Consider the following 13164-nt stretch of genomic DNA (forward strand, 5'->3'; position numbering starts at 1 on the left):
CCGGGTTTGAGATATCTGAACGTGCTAGAGAGTATTATATAATAATTACATATTTTTCTAAATACCTGTCTTTTTCACTTAATCTATACTATAAGATTGCATTCTAGTAAAACAAGCTGCTTTACACTCCTTCTGGACTAAGCCTGAAGGCTGCTCCCCACAGCCACCACTTAGAGAGCTTCTACCCTTGTCTAAGACCTCTTAAATCACCATAAGGGTTGTACGGACATGGTGCAAGGTACAAACTTACATTACTGGACATCATATACCAGGCTAGCTTCTCACAATCCTTCTAAAGTGTGGCCAGAATGTATATGCCAAACCACATGCTCCCAGCTGGGAATCGATCCATGTAGATCTCAAGTGTGTGTATCTTCAACATATAAACACATGGATCACTATTTCTAAGGTGATCTTTTCTTTAAAAAAAAGACACAGGCATGTGGGCTACACTCTTTTCTTAGTTACAGTTTCAGTAACAAATATTAGGATGAATCCTGAATTTTAGGAACTGTGGTCTTCATTTAGGACCTCCGCAACAGTGAACCGGGGTTAAGTGAGGTGAAAATGTTATCTCACCTGATAAATTATGGCAAGGAGTAGGTTATTTATCAGATGCAATAAATAGCACCCATTGCACGTGGTATCCCTACATTTGGAAGATAACGTGAATCTTGGTGCTCAAGCATGTCCCTGTGGACTTTCAGGTGAGGAATAATCCAGGTTTTTCCCAGAAAGAGCAGAGGCATTTTGAGATCTATTATCTTTTTTCTTCATTCAAACCAGATTCAGCTGATGCTGAATGATTTTGGAGAGATTGTAGAAAGTCTAAGAAGTGCTTTCACATATTCAATATTTGCCATCAAGAAATGCCCAGTCATGCCCAGCATGGCTGAACATGTGATACCATAAAAATCATTTGTGATGGATTGCATGATATGGTAGAATGGACATTGAAGATAAGTTCCTTCCACATTTATTGTTACATTTCAACACTCCTCTAAGACTTTAGGGTATCAGTGGTCTTAATTGTCTGTGTTTGTTTCCCATAAAGCACAAGGAGCCATGCCCCTCTAAGAAGTCAGACACATCTTTTCAGATCACCTTTAATAATATTCAACTTCTAAGACTTTCTTAGTGCCAAGAAGCTTAATTTTGTATATACTTGGATTAGATATTAAAACCACCCTCGGGCTAAAAGGTTGAAACCTTGTCAGCAATATTATATTTTTTATTTTCTTTGTATAATTTGCATAGTGCTCACACTGAGAGCAGGTAGAGAAGTTGAACAGTACAACAGTATCAACTGAACCCATTCAAGAAAGAATTAGTGTGTAAACTTCACGGGGAGGTAGTCGTGAAATCCGATCCAATACTACTTTACAACGTCTTACTCAGGAGTATCCAATACATTTCAAATGGATCACGGAGGCCAATGTGTTTGCTAGGGATAGGCCTTGAGAGTTAACCCCTTTACCGCCCAATTGACATATACATATATATATGGACACCATGAACAGGTGTACCAAGTACGCCACTTTAACCAATAGAAATATCATGGGTGCAAGGGTCAAATGTCAAAGGAAGTGTGCCTCCAATTTTTGTATGAGGTTTGTGCCAATTTTGGGAAAAGTATGCGAATAAATAAAGACCTGGGGCCAGATGTAGGTAAATGTAATTTACCGATTTTTAAATACCGAATTTTACCGATTCGGTATTCAAAAATCGGTAAATGAAATGTAGGGAAAAATGTGGTATTTTTTACCGAATCGGTAAGATTCGGTATTTGCTATTGAATCCTACCCAATTGCTAAGGGGGACAGGGTGTCACTTTGACACCCTGTTGCACCCCTGTAACTGGCTTTTGCGCCACATGGCACAGGTGTACGTGCACAGATGTGCATGTACACATGAATTCGTAATTTACGATGCAATTGTATTGCATGGTAAATACCGAATTCTTAATGCCCTCTAGCACTGTTTGACATGCTACCTACATCTCAAATTACATATTCGGTATTTTTACCGAATGGTAAATTTACCGAATCTGTAAAATTTACAGAATCGGTAAATTTACCGATTCTGTAATTTTGCCAATTCGGTAAAAATACTGATTCGGTAAAATTACCGAATATGTCCATTTTTGGTGCCCCTACATCTCCATAGCCCTTTACCGGTCGGAAACGGCCGAAAATCGGTATTTTCGGCCGATTCCGATCGGTAAAGGGCTACCTACATCTGGCCCTTAGTCTCGGATTCATCAAGTTGAGTCTCAGTTTTGAATGTTTATAATTTATTGTCCATGGTTTGATTAATGTTTTGAAACCTGTATTTTGGTGTTTTTGGAACTTGACATGTTCAAATGATGTAACTCTTCGAAATTAACAAGGAAGTAGTTATATGATCAACTGCATAAGTGCTTCAGAATTAATTAATCTGCTATAAAGTAAAGAGCAGCATGATGAATATGAGACCAGGTCTTTATTCGCATAGTTTGATTGTCCTTCCTGGTCACGTAAGGACAAGACCCCCCTAGTGTTTAAATTTTGGAAAAAATGGCATATGAGTGTGTTTACACCATGGCAGTCACATGGTTCAATGACAACTGCCAAATCTTAATTGAAAGCAATACTTAGTTATCTGCTTAGTTATCTGGGGTAAAGAATTTTGAGAGCTAGTGAAGTGCATAGTTGTGGAGAGTTTAGAACCTTACACACAGTTCTGGGCCATTTTGAGATAAAATCTAATAGACTTGCGCACGCTCTTTAGCTTTCCCCTGAGTTTTATCAAGGAGGCTCATGAAGATAGCTTTACACTTAGCGAGACCACTTCACTCTATGTTATTACTGACATTGCTTCCAGTCCAGCACTTATGTGTGACAACCTGATACATTCTGGGGATTGTAGTCTTCATGAGAATGCGCTGATCGAATTACACTACCACACCTAACATAAGATATTTCTAAGTGACTGAAATGGTCTCAGGAAGACACTGAAGTGGTGAACCAGAATGGCAAAGTCATATAGTTAGAGAACAATTGTGCAGATCATGGCAAGCTAATTGCGGTAGATTCAACGGAGGCAGGATCTCATGGAGATTGCACAGGTGAAAGAAAACAGATTACATAAGAGAGGAATCCAAAGCCTTGCCATTTGTCAATTCTGTGTTTCGGACATAAAATGGGATGATCTGTGAAGAGCAGATGATACTCCAATTTAAGTAAGTCATAAGTCAGAAAACACACCTACCATAGCAGGTTGTCCTGTTTCAAAGTACCTTTTTACTTTTAATGGGCCATAACAAAATTATAACCAAGTATCCTATTAAATACCTGACTAATCTAAGGCGTACGGAACTCTGTTGCGACTATGTAGTCGAGTTGGTGTGTGGGATGTTAGAACAAAGATATATTCTTTCAGAAGAGTCTCATCTCTGCGTGCCCAAAGACGCCTTACGAAATTAATAATCTCCTTATGCTTTTGTTGTTTCTCACTTTGATAAACTTCTTGTTGCAGCTATGCGGAGGTTATGGTTACAAGTGTCAATATCTATTAGCTTCTATTAATATGTTCAGTGGGACTCCAGTCTGCAGTGACTTCGGTCCCACTAGGCCGCAGTCATTGCGGAGGAGATGGAGATAGAAAGACCATCCTCAGGTGCCTTTGGCAATATTTTATTTCTAAAGGACTTTTAAGTCCCTCGTGCTCAGAGATAAGCGATACACTACTTTTTCCCCAACCCCCAGCCGATCTTTTTTCCTGTTTCTTCCAATCAGGGTAGTGCTATAGACAGAGTTTGAGTGACGCGGCTACTATACTGGGGTCTCACATGCCTTCTATATCCCCAAATTTTCTACTGCTCCCTGCTGGTCGAAACAGGTGGGTGGGGTCTTGCATGTAGTGGAACCGCGATCAGTTCTGCTATGTGTTGGCTCGGTCTCACTAGCATGTGTTCAGGCAGGTGGGAAAGGGTAGAGACTGGCTTCCGCCACCGCAGGTTCAGATTGTGGTATGTGGTGTGGGCATCACTCCAGCTCTGTCTTCCTCCCATGAAGCTCTGCTGTGTCAGCCTTAGGCCTTGACGTCGACCCAATGTTCATGGGTCCTGACCGTAGATCTGCAAATTGTAATATGGTCCAACGCCTGCCACCTCTGATGTTTGTCTCTGTTGAGTGCATCTCTTGTAGGTTGAATATAGCCTTTACTGGGTCCCTTCTATGGCGATGTCTCAATGGAGCGCCCATGCAACCTGATGCCAAGCCTCAACTCAATTTTTGGGCCTTCACTTTGTGCTATTCTTTAACCCCTTCGATGCGGGGGATATTCCCCTGCTGTGCTGGGGGGGAGGGGGCGCGCACAGCGCTCACATGCTCATGACGAGCTCAGCTCGTCATGAGGCACGGCGCTCCTGTGCTCATGACGAACTCAGCTCGTCACAGCCACACCCGTTCCCGTGGAACGCTCAGCACAGCAGGGGAATTATCCCTGCATGCGAGCGTTCCACGGCTCATGACGAGCTGAGCTCGTCATGAGGACCGGAGCGCCGTGGCTCATGACGAGCTCAGCTCGTCATGAGCATTCAAGGGGTTAAAGTTCTTAGCCAGGGCAGAATATAACTTCCTAATAGCAGCTCACCTCACTGAGTCTGCATTCCTTTTTTTACTTGATGAACCCCCTAGCTAGAGCCATCCTTTTTCAGTGGCCGATTTTATGGTATTTATTTTTTGTCATTTCCATCTGTGGTTACCAATATTTAACTTTTCCTTATTTCATCGGTATTTATCATTATTTATGTAGTTTTTTTTACAATTACCTAAACTAGTATATTTATGCATGTATCTAACCCATAAATATGCAGCGACACTGTGACAAATGAAGGGTTTCACTGCAATTAGAAGGATACATCAGTGCACTCATATGAAAACGTGAGCATTGTAGAACAAACACATGTACATCTGCAGCTGTTTATGGTTTGTTATGAAACCTTTTTTGAACAGCTCTGTCTCACTCTGTGCAGCTATTGCCCTGGAGTCATGACTGACAGCATTGAGAACCAATCCGAAAAATTCTTATTTTCCATTTTATGCAAGTTTATAAATAAAGATAGACATTGACATTTGGAATGTCCCCCTCGGTGAGTCAAAATAAGTCAAACGGAAAACTGTAAAACGTAATGATAAATAAAGATAACATCATATAGAATCTAGCCATTTCTGCACCCCAATGGACTTTCGTTCAGCCATTCCTCTTCATCCATTGGCCTGTTATGGTGTCATTCACTATTTCTACTGCCCACTACAGCAACAGCATGGGACAGCTGGTCAGACCCTTCAGTCCTTGGTTAATTACATTGGAAGTGATGACAATGACGTTTTTATATTGGTGGGGCCTGGCAACTCTACAAAAATAGCGTTTTACCAAAAACATAGATAACAAAACAACCACGACTAAGTCAAATGCTGACAGTTAATACCAGATCTAGTGGTTGTGCCAGGGCTTGGTATGTCTGGTGTTGGCCAAGACTTTTGATTTTACTATAATTATATGCATAATATGCTATACATGCTAACCCTCCCGATTCAGGTGGGAGACTACCGATTTCAAGGCTAGCCTCCCACTTCCTGATTCCTGCATGCAAAAACCTGAATCCTCACTGGGCTTCACCTGACAGGACTGGTTTTGTGCACCTCAGAGTTTTCACTGCCAGTAACCTGCTCCTGCAGGCGAGTGCACAACAGGTTTGATGCACTCTTTCTGCCTACCATAGTGCTTTTTCCATGCTCCTGACAGATAAGGTAAAAATGTATATTTGCATTTATCATATCCGATCCTGAAGCAGCACACTTGCCAGTCCCATGCATGCCAATGCAGTAGCGAAACATAGGCCTCTGCGGCCCAGTGGTGCAGGGGGGCCAAGCTCCAGGGCCCCCTCCAGCACAGTACCCTAACTTGAGAACTCCTTATTAAGTCTGAAGGGGGGGGCATTCATGTACCTTGCAGTGGGGCCCCCTCAAGTTTCGATACAGTACTGTGCCAATGGACCCTGTTCAGGCCTCAATAGAAATCAATGGGGAAAATACATTCTCTGGATTCTTTTTAAAAAATCTCCCACTTTTCCCTTCTAAAATGTTGGCATATATGATATACTTACTTATAGGCGCTATAAGACTGCCCCTTCATTGATTGGTCCGTTATTGTGCCATTCACATTTGATTCTGCCCACCACAGCATACACCATTGATCGTGCAATGAGTCAGCCCACTTTAGTAATTGGCTAACTTCACAGTGAGTGATGCGATTCTGCTCTCCCACAACATAAGATCCACATTCACTGGCTGTTGCGGGAATTTTGCTTTTAGCATTGTTTCTACATTGCAAATGGCAGGCAGCTCCTTGAACAATAAACTTTTGCAAAAACCATTGCAAAACTGCCCAAAAATTGACAAACCCAAACGTCCGGCAGCCAACGCCAGACCTATTGGCGGTGCCAATGTTCATTAAACACAGACACATTCCCCACCAGTCTTCATGATGAAAGGGCATTGCCTCTTCACAGAGCTCTGCATGAAAATACAGATTTCAAGCACCTTACCTTAGGACATGTCACCAAAAGCGCTAATATGAATACAATTATCCAGCCTTATTTAACTTTTTTCCTACCTAACCACGAAAAATTTGTTCTTACTAGGTTTCGATTTAATACTTTTTTTCGTCTTGTTACCTTCCCCAATGTGCAAAACTGGTCTCATGAATTGATTAAATGTCCATGTGACGGAATTTCACCTCAGTCCACAATACATGTAACTTTGTTCTGCCGTTACTATGAGCAACCCCGAAAGCGCTGGATTATCCCCCTTCTTCGTGCGATGGGCCTGCGAACGTGTCGACCAGCTTTCCTGGCCCTGCAGTCGTTAGACTCACAATATGCTGCTAAATGTGTAGCTTGTTTCCTGAAATCATGTCTGAAAAACCGCTGTACAGTTTGAATTACAATCCACAAGATTTTATGCCCGAATGTGCATTAATCTGTTATTAATGTTTTTAATTATAGTTTGAAAGTTAATCTGTTTTTTTATTTGTATTACCCATCGGGACTTAAATATGTACTGTAATGTTATGAAATACTTTTTATGATTTTGCTAAACGCTAATCGAATAAAAGTTTTTGAAAGAAAGAAAGAATACAATTAAAGTTTCTAACCCAGTTGTTTTTTCTTTGATAAAGTACTTTTAAGAGGCGTTGGTGAAATTAATGTTTCAAATGTATATTTGCTCCCCCGTATTGCGCGTGACCCGGGAACAAAGCAAGAGTTGTTGCTGCAGTCACCCTTGCCAGCTGTGAGCACTTCCTCAACAGCCAATGAGGAGTGATGCAACATGGCAGGCGCGTGCTTCCTGCCCCCTACCACAGAACACTGGGGTGACAACAGAGATATACCATGGGCATTCCCATTTATCACACGTGTGTAGTAATTACATGCCACATATGCGATCCCAATGAAGGGGGGTGCTGTGGAATAATATAACACAGTACTGTGCACAACTGTAACTATGAAAAACTGCAATAATCAGGGTTCAGGGGGGTCTCTCCTGCCTCAAAGTCCCACTGCACCTGCTGCACGAATGGAAGCCACGCCCCTGGGTACCCTGTCACTTCACTTCATGTCATTACTGGCAGTTGCACCTATTGCCTCGTTCTTCTTCCTCTAAGGCACACTGCCTACCTCTTTGTCTCTCTGTTTCAGCTTCATTTTTTTTAATCACTGATTGATTTATCTATAGTTCTCTTACTGCCCCTCCCTTTCCACCACGTTTGGGCATTTTCATGTTAGGACCGTGTGTATTTTCTAATGAGCAGTGTATGTTTGTGAAGTAGAGTTTTGTGGTGAAGGAGTGTCTTCAGGGGGCAGATTTCCCGGGTCCATGTGCGACGTGTTGCTCCAGTCCAGATTTTTTCTTTGAATTCTGGGACTTGTAGTTATGTTTATTCCATTACAAATAAAGGGACTAAATACCCCAGACTTCAATGGAAAAACATCTGGACTGGAGCAGCACATCGTACATGGCTCCGGAAAACTTAGCAGCTAGGCTTCAATGCTGCCATGTGGGTCCAGGCACTAAGTGTAATCTATAGCGCCTGGAGAACCTATTGGGTCATTAGCTGCGCTTTACAAATCCCGATTGATTGATTGATACTCCCGATTGACAGTGGGCTATTAAATTACACCTAGAAGTTACACTGCTATGGCTAATTTTTGGTTGCTATGTGAAGAGGACGCATTTTTGCCATTATTCGATTTCTTAAGACATTGTTCTGCATTCTGTCCATCAACTGTGTTTTTTGCAATTAATCGATTTCTTGGCAGATATCGGATTCCCATGACATTGCCCTGAGAAATCTGATGGGTCAGGGGAACCCGGAGGGTGGTAAGGGCTATGATTTCCAAGTGGCATCTCGAGAGGGACTGATCAACCTTTTGCTAAGATGCTTTTGAGATTGTAATAGTTTGTGAAAAAGAGAAGGACATGTTTTTAAATCCAATGCGCGTTGTGCATCTGATGAAAGAAGCGCTTGATTCCAGTGATGGAAAGTGGCCCTGCCCGGGTACATGGAAACATTCCTAAGTATGGCAGAAGTGTGAATGGGCAGACAATATCACATTTTAGCTGCTTCACAACTCGGGCATGTCGCCTTTCAGCAAACAGCATTTAGCTCAGAAAAGTGTCAGTAACTACTGTAAACGCCGTGTCTTGGGAGGCAAATATACATGCCTATAGATCCGATTGTTGATGCCTTTGTTTACATAGAAGTTTAACATTTTCCTAAATCTCCCATGTGTCTCTTCTAAAAAGTTGGCATGTATGGCACATTTATTTTCATTCTGTGTTTTCACGGTTGGCCGCTGCTACGGTTTGTTCCTGGTTAGCGGTCTGTCCGCAGGCCTGAGCTTCCCCCGGGGGCTCGACAGACAGGAAGTGACGCCCCTATCATCAGGAATGGTTCGAATTTGCAGTTTACTGATTAATCCCGGCAGCCACGCGACGTGCAGGGAAGTAGACATGTCAGTTTCGCCAGCTACGTGTTATTTGTGCCAGTTAAATGTGTGAAGACGAATAATAGCGTTACTGAAAAACTATCAATTTCACGATTAGCAATCAGTGAGAAATATGGAAAGATATAAAGAGATAAGAACTAGGTTGAAATAAATCCTAAATGGTAGAAATCCAGGGATAAAAAAGTAGGGTTTTGGGGCCCCCAAGCAGGGCCCACAGGTTAAGTAACTTTCATCCCTCGCAGCCTCTAATTTACCTCCATGGTGCAGGCTGGGAACGACTCCTGTATATAAATTGAACAGAATATAGTTACAACAATTTCGGGTATTTATAAAGTATGCTTTATACATTTTCGATACCTACCTCCACATATACATACCGTGGTGAGATTTATATCACTTTAATGTAGGTGAATGTGAAGTTAAGAATAGTAAATCCTTACATCTCAATGTGCAATTACCTTTCGATATTTAGTCCTTCGATATTGTTGTAATCATAATCTGTCCCGTCGATATATCTAGAACTCGATATTCCCTAAATCAATCTACAATCTACCTCCAAAAGTCTTGGGGGCATGTTATCAAGGATGGCGTTAAAATTATCGCCAGTTTAGCGGCAGAAAACTGCAGCTACAGCTGCAATAATGGGCCTGATAATATTCCCTGGAGAATTCCAATAGAAGCCCATGTTCACACCAGAACATGGACTTCTATCGGAATTCTCAAGGGTATATTATCAAGCCCATTATCGCCGCTTTAGCTGCAGTTTTCTGCCGCTAAACCGGCGATAATTTCTAACACTGTTCTTGATAATATGCCCCTAGGTTCCTTTCAATTCAACTAACTCATTTCGGGCCGGACTGAGAGCGCACACCAGCCCTGACAATTTAGTCAGACCAGCCTTTGGGGGGTGGGGGGGGGGGGGGGGGAAACTGCTGCTGCTTGTGTTATAGGGGGCCGATATTCAGGGTCGGGTTGGGATCACAATTTGGCCCGGGCACTGACGAAAAAAGTACCCCACATTCAAGGGGCGTGGCCTACAATTAAGGGGCGTGGCCCACAATCAAGGGGTGTGCCCGTACATGAAACACCATTTGGTTACACACGTCAATGTCCTTGAATATTAGATGTAAATACATTAAGAATTTGGACAAGTATGGTAGTGCACTGTCCAGTGACCAGCTTAAAGAGGGCACCAAAGAGCAGAAATTGGATTATAAATTCAAATCTGTTCCGAACAGGGGCCCAAAAATAGGTTTGGGCCAGGGCCCCCAAAATCCTTAAGTTGTTTGGCACAGACAAGGAATGAAAGTGAGAGGATACTGTTCTTGCACAGGACACAGGGCCAAGGTGACAATGGCGCCATGCTAAGCAACTAAAAAAACAGCAAGGCCCCTTTCTGTCACAAAATTATTCGAGCCCTCCAGGAAAGGAGCACCTAATAAGCAGGAAGCCCCTGCTATTACTAACCTACTCAGCCCTCACCAGACCTTCAGCTCAGGAGCACATGAATAGCAGTAAGGCCCCTGCAATTAGTAAATGAATCAGCCCTCCCCAGCCCTCCAGGCCTCAGGGCAATGTCCTGGCAGGGGAGCACAAAACACAGCTGCTGGGTCATTGATGGTAGCCAGGAGGAGGCTGAGGTGAAGATGGTGGAAGTTGCAAAGATCACCTGGCCCCACAGCGAGACCCATTCTTCCTCACCCACTATGCCCTGAATGTGAAGGGCTGTGGGCAAGGTGTTAAAACTAACACTGTTTATGTGCTGCGTGGGCCCCATGGGGGCCGAGGTGAAAATGGCTCAAAGGCCTGCGCAACACCTGGCCCCCAGGGAGGCCAATTTTTTCAAACAATCCCCCCCTCCCCAGCCACCCTCAGCGTGATTGCTTTGCAGGGTAGGGGGTGACTGCGGCCGCACAGTGAAGTTGCATTAATTTCTCTCTCTCTGTCTCCGTGCCCTCTGTGGGCCGTTTTTTTTCCTCCCCTTTCCTAGTCCACAGAGAGCACGGAGACAGAGACCGAGAAATGAAAGCAGCTTCACTGTGCGGCTGGGAAAGGGGAGAAAAAAAAACGGCCCACAGAGGGCACGGAGACACCGGCCCTTCGGCCGATGCCCGAATGCCCACATTGCCAATCCGCCCCTGCCGATATTGCAGTACCACTACAAAACTGGCCTCCAGTAACAAAAACGGCCCGGAATTGTAAGTTCCAATTTTTGTTTTTGAAGCTTTGTAGGCTGGGCAATTTCCTTTTCCCCTGAAACACAGAAGCTAAAAATTACGTAAACAATTTTCGCGTAGGAGTTATTTTGCTAGCTTGCACCTGTTAATGGTTCTAGTGTGAATAAAATTCAGCAAAACCCAGAAAATCCATTGAAATCAACCCACTGGAAAACATTCTAGAAAAAAGCCAAGAATTTCTCCCATGGGCGAAATTCCTATGTAGGCCCTTTTTGTGTGAATTTCACATTTCACTAGAAAATCCACCCGCCACCACTATTCTTGAACATTCCTCAACAAGATGTACATTTTGACCGCGTGCTGCAGGACAACCAGCTTTAAATTTGCTATCAGACTTTAATGAGTTATTGCTATCGAAAGCGTATCATTCTTAAGAACCGCGACGGGCGACCTGCAACACTTTTCACCAATCCACTGAGCAGACAGGCCCAATGGCCACCAGCCTTACCTTCCATTCCCGTAGCCTGGAGATGCTCCAGCAGGTCGCAGCCAAACACCCGGTCTTTGATCTGCCCCTTCTTCTTCACCTTCTGCCTGGCTTTCATCGCGAGGGACATGGAAGACATGGGGGCAACCCGGTGAGGGCCACAACCCTGCTGGCGTTTCCACTAGAGTTTGCTCCCCTGATATATATCCGCCAGCTGCGTTGACCACCATGGACCTCCAGTGATCCAGGCCTTGGAGGAGCAACGGAAGAAAACAAGGCGCCACCGTCGACCAGCTCACACTCCAGAGCGCGACCGAGGCTCTTCCTGAAATTGGCTATCCCGCCCCATCATTCAGAAGCCCAGCAGTTACGCTCTCGATATTTTCTGAAGCTTCGGCTCAAGTTTTGGCCACTGGGCTCATCTGTCTTCGGTGGACTTTCCCCAGCTGAAAGGACGCTGCTCAGCACAAGTTTACCCCACCCCTGAGTTTTTTCGATCTCTCTGGTGCAAGCTCCGGTAAGCTCTTCTCTCTGTCGTTCTTTTTTTAATTTTAGAGGAAGTGGTTGAGCAGAGGAAGCTGCTATGGGCCATAAGGCTGTAGCAGGAGCCTGACGTAAAAATCGTTGCACCGTTGCTCTGTTCTCTGACAGATCTTTTCTCCTCGGGCTCTGCCGGAAGCCAGCAGTGTTGCCTCAAACCCACTTCCTGCTTTGAAGCATCTGCCTCACCACGGGGTACAAAACACACACATACTCACACAAGTACATGAACTCACTGATCCTTGAGTGACGTAGTTACTGATTGCGATGGGCACACGTTTATTATTGACAACTGTGACCAACGGGCATCGACGTGAATTAACCTGCGCCATGTTTTTTTCACAGAGCCTAAAGAATTTAAGATTGATGTGGGGCGAAGTAGATAAAATGTACCAGAAAGGAGAAACACGGCCGAGTCGACAGAATTAAGACGATTATATCTGTGTTTACATTGGCTTCGGGCGCTGTCAGGAGAAGCCTTCTAGTACATCGGTTGTCCTCTCGGTTGGGGACTCACTGCCTTCCGAGCAGCAACAAGTGCGGGGGTTTCTGAAAAGGCAGAGAGCTTTTCTGATTCTCGTTAAGTTGTTTTGGCCCCTCTGAGCAAACGTTTTTTGTTTTTTGAAAAAAAAATCCCAAAAATCAGGATTTTTAAAAAAAATTCATTTGTCCCTTACAAGCGTGGAGCTACATCATGGCATGCGGAGACCATTTTGAGCGTTTCTTCCTGGGTCTGACATGCCTCACTCAGTGGCCAATCCTCTGCCCTGGTGGTCTAGGATTTCCACCGATGTAGTCCTCCCAGGCGCCACCAGAGTAATCAATGTAGTTGCTGATCTCTAAATGAGGCATGCGAAGACCCTGCACTGCATTGGGCCTACATACCTTGACGTCCTCCTTTACTT

The 13164-nt window shown here is 43.9% G+C and overlaps 1 protein-coding gene across 2 annotated transcripts in view; it reads right to left on the reverse strand.

Annotated features, from left to right (window-relative positions):
• Positions 1-12365, reverse strand: part of ARHGAP30 (Rho GTPase activating protein 30) — a 128419-nt gene extending 116054 nt beyond the window's left edge. Inside the window, exon 1 of one of the 2 annotated variants that reach the window (XM_086945416.1) lies at positions 11741-12365. In XM_086945416.1, the coding sequence (XP_086801542.1) occupies positions 11741-11858 (118 nt within the window). In that variant the 5' untranslated portion in view covers positions 11859-12365. The remainder of the gene's footprint in view (positions 1-11740) is intronic. The other variant, XM_086945417.1, reaches the window with a different exon arrangement.
• Between the last annotated feature and the right edge of the window lie 799 nt (positions 12366-13164).

This window comes from Lissotriton vulgaris, chromosome 12 (genome assembly GCF_964263255.1).
Source record: "Lissotriton vulgaris chromosome 12, aLisVul1.2, whole genome shotgun sequence".
NCBI classification, from domain to species: domain Eukaryota; kingdom Metazoa; phylum Chordata; class Amphibia; order Caudata; family Salamandridae; genus Lissotriton; species Lissotriton vulgaris.